Genomic DNA, 7862 nt, shown 5'->3' with positions numbered 1-7862 from the left:
CATCTGGTCATGCTTCCGACCTGGACTAAGTTTAAATAGACTCTGGACTCAGCCCACATGCATTTATTAATTATTACTGTAACTTGAGCTCCGGTACCTATTATTTTGATACCTAATCAAAAGACGTTGTTAATTATTTACCTAAAGATGTTGTTAACTATTTACCTAAAGACGTCGTTAACTATGTACCTCCTGCAGAGAGATGTAGATATTTAAACACACTGGATAATGATCTTCCCTGCTGGAGAATACTTCTGAACAAAAATGATCCCACCAAGAGCAATGGTGTCAATATCCAGACATCTATTATTGAACTGGGTAATTTAGTGAATTCATTGTTCTTTCATCAATAGAAAAACATTTGCAATGGCCATCTACTAATCAGAGATCTAGTGTGGCAGTACACAGTGGCATTCCCAGAAATGTTTTACCCTCTTATGTATACATTATTTAGGTTTCTTACCTGTAACTAAATGTTCATCACACACATAAGCTAGTGACAAAGTTCAAAAAGATGTTCATGTGGGCCTCTCTGATTGGCTTTTGCACCAATCAAAGCTCCACTACGAAAACCAAAGAAAGACAAATGCCAGTAAAAGGTTATTTGATGAGTAAATTATTTAAAATGATAGTGAAATATAAAAAAAGTGTTTGATCATTTCTTTTGCCAACTATAAGCCAACAAAATAAATTCAACAATAATTTATTTTACTCTTCCATTTATCATTTATATTTTTCAACACCTCACTTTTACTATTTTCTCATGCCGAAAATAGTTTTAAATTTTCCTCATGAGACATTTACCATTTTCCTCATGTAAGTTATCCCATTTTCCTTGTGTCACATTATAATTAGAAGGGTATCTAAAACCATGCATGGGATTGTTTGTATCTAACCGTCAATCCTGAATACAGACTTGAGCAATCAAAACACGTTTTTATCAAGTCATATTCCAGTATCCAGCTGTTGTACAATGTACATTAGTCAGACGTGTCTTAGGAAGAACCTACTAGAAAGTTTGCTACGTGTTTTAAAGTTAGCTACGTGTATTCAAGTTTTGACACATAGCCTACAAAGCACCGGTTTATTTGATTAACTATTTGACATTTTACCTAAAAGCTGTGCTCAACAACGCTAGCAAAATTGGGTGCATTGTTGTATAGCTAGCACATCGAAGTGGAACATTAAAGAATGATAGCGCAGGATACATTTTACCTGAAAACTTCAGAGTGACACTGCCATACGTTGTTTTTAAAAGGTGGTTATAAACGTTCATTTGAGTTGAATCTACAACTACTAGTCTGCTTTATGTAACAAGTTGCAGCGCAGCAGAAGACATTTGTAGAAGTCTAACGCAGACTTTAGTTAAGACTCAAAACATACACGTAACCTTGAAGTTGGAATACATTTATGTCTCCATATTTCTTATTCTACCTCATGTCATTATTTTTTCTTGTATTAAAGATGCCCCCTGTTGTAGAACACCATTCCACTACATCCCCCTTTCTTTTACAACTTTAATCAATTTGTTTTACCTTTTACCAGACTGACACTAATTTTAAACAAACATTATATTTTGATTTCTTTGTACATTAAACATCTTTACCCTTTCTCAGCTTTTAATCTGTTGTTTTACATTATTTTATTTCCTTTACAATTATGTTTTAATTCCTATAACTAAAGGACAGGCTAGAAAACCTGGTCCTTATAAGTCTGCTTAGGAGATTATTCTGCCCCATTTTTTGAAAGAAGCTCTTTCAGCATATCCATAACATATTTACAATTCCATTCTATTTGGAGGTCTAGAAATCCTACAAAACCTGGTTACAGTCTCTCTGGCATTTTTCTCGGTTTTACCAGTGTTTGTCTGGGTCAGTTCAGGGAGTAAAATCAGCTGTTCTTCATCTCAAAGTCCCAAGGTCTGTCTGTACATTGTAGGATCTTTGTGTTGATGACGTTCCTTGAACAGATTCTTTGGTTTGGGCTTTTCTGATCCATTCTCTTTGTCCTGGTTCCAAGTGTGACAGATCTTTTGCCCTGTGTCTTGCATCAAATGTTTTCCTTTGTTTCTCTTTCAGTCTGTAGTCCTTTCTTTGGAAGGACCACAGCACTGCAGTCGTACAGTATTCTGGCCTCCAGACACTCTCTGTCTCTTTAATAATTATAATCTTTCTGCTTTCATCTTTTCTACATAGAGGAAAACTGGCATGTGGCGTGGTGATGTCCTGATTATGGTCCATCCTGGGGCACTGACATCACTGACATCACCTGTTTCCAGTGTGGCCTACTATTTCAACCTTGAATTGGCTAAAACATACTATTTTCTGTCTATTAAAATGCACAGGATTTGAGAACATGTTAAATGTCTGTCTGTAAGGCTGGGTGAATGCATGACCAGACAATACTGTCAGATACTATGTTCCATCCAATCATTTCTTAGTTTGTGTCCTCCATTATGTGGGTTTGTGTGGAGCAAGACTCTAACAGGGGATTGGCTGTCAGAAAGATTCTAAGGGGGGACTGGAGTTAGGGATAAAAGCAGAATCAGAGCTCAGAGTATCTCAGAAGGCTGACCGGACAGGGTCACACACAGGACCAAGCAGGAGGAGGACCTCAGCATTTTACCCTTTATTACAAATGGAGGAACACGAAGATGCTCAATACTGTTTTCAAGACAGAAACTCTTCTTGCAAAATGGATTCACTGTCAACACCTATGTACATGTCACTGTACATCTTCTTCTCATTGATTTCAGTGGTTACAGTATTTTTGAACCTACTGGTGATCATCTCCATCTCTCACTTCAAGCATCTCCACACTCCAACCAACCTGCTCATCCTCTCTCTGGCTGTGTCAGATCACCTGGTGGGACTCATTGTGATACCATCAATGACTGTAGCAATAATGGAATCATGCTGGGTTCCTGGGGAATATTTCTGTGTGTTGCTTCTCTATACCTATTTGGTATGTACATCTTTATCTCTAGGTAATCTGGTCTTGATATCCTTTGACCGTTATGTTGCGGTTTGTGATCCCTTACTGTATCACTCAAAAATAACAATACCAAGAATTAAGTTGTTCATATTTATTATCTGGTGTTGTTCTATCATATACAATGTTGTTTCTCTAAATCTCACTGTAAATGTTCACGTACCCAGTAGATGTTTTGAAGAATGCTATTTTTCCGAAGGATTTTTCTCAGGTATCATCGTGGACCTCTTTATTTCACTGGTTATCCCGTGTTCGATTATTTTAACACTTTATTTGAAAATATTTGTGGTGGCCAGATCACAGGCCAGAAAGGTATTTTCTAAAGGCCCTACCACTGTGTCTGGTGTTAAAAATGAACAGGCAATTAAGTCTGAGAGAAAAGCATCAAAAACTCTTGCTATTGTTGTTTTCAACTATCTAATGTGTTATATTCCAATTTACTTATACCAATGTATTCATGTTGCAAGTGGAAATTCATCATCAGCTTTTGTATGTTTTCTGCTACTTATTAATTCCTTAATTAATCCAATAATTTATGCATTCCTTTATCCATGGTTCAAAGTGACAGTTAAACGTATTTTAACTCTGAATCTAAGGCGTTTGTAGACACTTTTTTGTTTGTAAAATATTCAGGTATATTTTGAATGTAATTATGCTATATTGTATTCTTGCTGTTTTTGCGTCTTTCATAAAACAATATTTTGATGTTGTGTAAAACTACTTTACTATTTTCACCCGGTCAATGTCAATCTTGAAATACTAAATTCCAATCGGTTGATAGAAAATCTTTTGTCTCCGTTGGATTGTAATAACTTGGAGAATGTATGAGAAGATATTTCATTTTTGCTTGAATAGTTACAGCACCAAAGTTTGTGAGGATAAAGTTGTATGTAGAAAAAGAAAACACAACATTTTGTTCTATAAACACATATTCAGGTTTCAATCAATAACATACACTTAGATTTAAAGTAATAATAATGAATAGGAGACAATACCAAAGATAAAACGTTCACTCAGTAATCAAGCGATGAGGTGGCTACTAAAAGGGGACCCAAGAACAGGAAACATTATGGCCTCTGATCGCTTTTAGTGATGGAAAAAGACAAATCATGTGCGACAGATAACGGATCCATGGAAGATAGGTGCAGGAATAAACTGAGGTGCGGGATTCTGTTTGACTGAAGTTATTTATCTGATCAGTTGATTGCTGATTTGAGGACTAACAGGTAATGCTCTGTAAACATGTTCAGGGGTTACATGTACATGTCTTCCTCGGGAACCTCATGGCTGCTATCCCTGCATTTCAGTTGCACATGCTACCTTGCATCTTCAACTTGGCTCGATTGCACATTTAGAATTGCAATCCATGCAAGTTGGTTTCCACTGACCGTTTTGTTCTCAACGGCAGGGCTCAACGTTAACATTTTTTTGGCCACTGACCCACTGGGTCCAGTGGGTTTGAAACGTTCTGGCCCCAGGAATGTTTTCCCTGTCCCTCCTCTCAAAAGTTGCTTTTACAAAACACCCAGCCTGAAACCCTGAAGAGAAAACAACAACAGTGTTGAATTTCTGTGGCTAGGAAAAACTCCCTAAGAAGGCCAAAATTTAGGAAGAAACCTAGAGAGGAACCAGGTTCAGAGGGGAGACCAGTCCTCTTCTGGCTGTGCCGGGTGAAAATTTTAAGAGTGCAAGTTGTAATGATTAATAAATGCAAGTGGGCTGAATCCAGAGTCTATTTAAACTTAGTCCTGGTCGGAAAGCATGACTAGATGGACAAGGACAGGGACAACACAGGGGAGGGGGATATTCAAATTTCTGCAATAGAGGATACTTCAAAGAGTGTTTAGACTTCACTCTTAATAAGGTCAATGCAATCAATAGAGACATTTTACTTCAAAGCCAAGTCTAAACACTCTTTGAAGTATCCTCTATTGCAGAAATTAGAATATCCCCCTCCCCCGTGTTGTCCCTGTCCTTGTCCATCTGGTCATGCTTCCGACCTGGACTAAGTTTAAATAGACTCTGGACTCAGCCCACATGCATTTATTAATTATTACTGTAAATTGAGCTCCGGTATCTATTATTTTGATTCATACCTTCATACCTAATCAAAATACGTCGATAAACTATTTACCTAAAGATGTCGATAAACAATTTACCTCCTGCAGAGAGATGTAGATATTTAAACACATTGGATAATGAGCTTCCCTGCTGGATAATTTCTGGACAAAAATTATCCCACCAAGGTGTCAATATCCAGATATCTATTATTGAATTGGGTAATTTAGTGAATTCATTGTGCATTCATCAATAGAAAAAATATTTTTAGATGATTTGCAATAGCCAGCTACTAATCAGAGATCTAGTGTGGCAGTACACAGTGGCACTCCCAGAAATGTTTTACCCTCTTATGTATACATTATTTAGGTTTCTTACCTGTAACTAATTGTTCATGACACACATAAGCTAGTGACAAAGTTCAAAAATATGTTCATGTGGGCCTCTCTGATTGGCTTTTGCACCAATCAAAGCTCCACTACGAAAACCAAAGAAAGACAAATGTCAGTAAAAGGTTATTTGATGAGTAAATGATTTAAAAGGATAGTGAAATATAAAAAAAGTGTTTCATCATTTCTTTTGCCAACTATAAGCCAACAAAATAAATTCAACAATAATTGATTTTACTCTTCCATTTATCATTTATATTTTTCAACACCTCACTTTTACTATTTTCACAGGCCTAAAAGAGTTTTCAATTTTCCTCATGAGACATTTCCCATTTTCCTCATGTAAGTTATCCCATTTTCCTTATGTCATATTATAATTAGAAGGGTATCTAAAACCATGCATGGGATTGATTGTATCTAACCGTCAATCCTGAATACAGACTAGAGCAATCAAAACACGTTTTTATCAAGTCATATTCCAGTATCCAGCATTTGTACATTGTACATTAGTCAGACGTGTCTTAGGAAGAACCTACTAGAAAGTTTGCTACGTGTTTTAAAGTTAGGTACGTGTGTTCTAGTTGACACATAGCCTACAAAGCACCGGTTTATTTGATTAACTATTTGACATTTCACTTAAAAGCTATGCTCCTTAACGCTAGCAAAATTGGATGCATTTATTGTATAGCTAGCACATCGAAGTGGAACATTAAAGAATGATAGCGCAGGATAAAGTTTACCTGAACATTTCAGAGTGACACCGCGAAAACGTTGTTTATTTCCCATGCATGGGTTTTTAAACGGTGGTTATAAACGTTCATTTGAGTTGAATCTACAACTACTAGTCTGCTTTATGTAACAAGTTGCAGAGCAGCAGAAGACATTTGTAGAAGTCTAAGTTAGACTTTAGTCAAGACTCAGAACATACACGTAACTTTGAAATTGGAACACATTTATGTCCTTTGTTGGACATCTCCATATTTCTTATTCTCCCTCATGTAATTCTTAATTCTTGTATTAAAGACGCCCCCTGTTGTAGAACACCATTGCACTACACCCCCCCCCCCCTTTTTTTTACTAGTTAATCTATTTATTTTACCTTTAACCAAGCTGACACTAATTTTAAGTAAACATAATTTTCTGTTTTCTTTGTACATTTAACATTTTTACCCTTTCTCAACTTTTAATCTGTTGTTTTACATTATTTTCTTTCCATTACAATTATGTTTTAATTTCTCTAACTAAAAGACAGGCTAGAAAACCTGGTCCTTATGAGTCTGCTTAGGGGATTATTCTGCCCCATTTCTTGAAAGAAGCACTTTCAGCATATCCATAACATATTTACCATTCCATTCTATTTGGAGGTCTAGAAATCCTACAAAACCTGGTTACAGTCTCTCTGGCATTTTTCTTGGTTTCACCAGCGTTTGTCTGGGTCAGTACAGGGAGTAAAGTCAGCTGTGCTTCATCTCAAAGTCCCAAGGTCTGTCTGTACATTGTAGAATATTTGTGTTGATGAAGTTCCTTGAAGAGATCCTTTGGTTTGGGCTTTTCTGATCCATAATCTTTGTCCTGGTTCCAAGTGTGACAGATCTTTTGCCCTGTGTCTTGCATCAAACGTTTTCCTTTGTTTCTCAGTCATACAGTATTCTGGCCTCCAGACACTCTCTGTCCCTTTAATAAAAATTAGAATCTTTCTGCTTTCATCTTTTCGACGTAGTGGAAATCTGGCATGTGGCGTGGTAATGTCCTGTCATGTCTCCTGATAATGGTCCATCCTGGGGCACTGACATCACCTACAACCTTCCTCCTGTTTCCAGTGTGGCCTACTATTTTAACCTTGGATTGGCAAAAACATACTATTTTCTGTCTATTAAAATGCACAAGATTTGAGAACATGTTAAATGTCTGTCTGTAAGGCTGGGTGAATGCTTGACCAGACGTAACTGTCAGATACTATGTCCATCCAATCATTTCTTAGTTTGTGTCCTCCATTATGTGGGTTTGTGTGGAGCAAAACTCTAACAGGGGATTGGCTGTCAGAAAGATTCTAAGGGGGGATTGGAGTTAGGGATAAAAGCAGAATCAGAGCTCAGAGTATCTCAGAAGGCTGACCTGACAGGGTCACACACAGGACCTAGCAGGAGGAGGACCTCAGCATTTTACCCTTTATTACAAATGGAGGAACACGAAGATGCTCAATACTGTTTTCAAGACAGAAACTCTTCTTGCAAAATGGATTCACTGTCAACACCTATGTACATGTCACTGTACATCTTCTTCTCAATGATTTCAGTGGTTACAATATTTTTGAACCTACTGGTCATCATCTCCATCTCTCACTTCAAGCATCTCCACACTCCAACCAACCTGCTCATCCTCTCTCTGGCTGTGTCAGATCACCTGGTGGGACTCATTGTGATA

The 7862-nt window shown here is 37.2% G+C and overlaps 1 protein-coding gene across 1 annotated transcript; it reads left to right on the top strand.

Annotated features, from left to right (window-relative positions):
• The first annotated feature begins 2637 nt into the window (after window positions 1-2637).
• Window positions 2638-3597, top strand: LOC114829710 (trace amine-associated receptor 13c-like). The gene has a single exon (XM_029115520.2). It carries the CDS (start codon window positions 2638-2640, stop codon window positions 3595-3597), a length of 960 nt encoding a protein of 319 aa, XP_028971353.2.
• Window positions 3598-7862: the final 4265 nt, after the last annotated feature.

This window comes from Esox lucius, chromosome 20 (genome assembly GCF_011004845.1).
Source record: "Esox lucius isolate fEsoLuc1 chromosome 20, fEsoLuc1.pri, whole genome shotgun sequence".
In the NCBI taxonomy this organism is placed as follows: domain Eukaryota; kingdom Metazoa; phylum Chordata; class Actinopteri; order Esociformes; family Esocidae; genus Esox; species Esox lucius.
This window is presented reverse-complemented; position numbering and strand designations above follow the sequence as displayed.

Coding starts and splice junctions, on each gene's coding strand:
- LOC114829710 (XM_029115520.2), top strand. CDS start 2,638: ATGGAGGAACACGAAGATGCTCAATACTGTTTTCAAGACAGAAACTCT.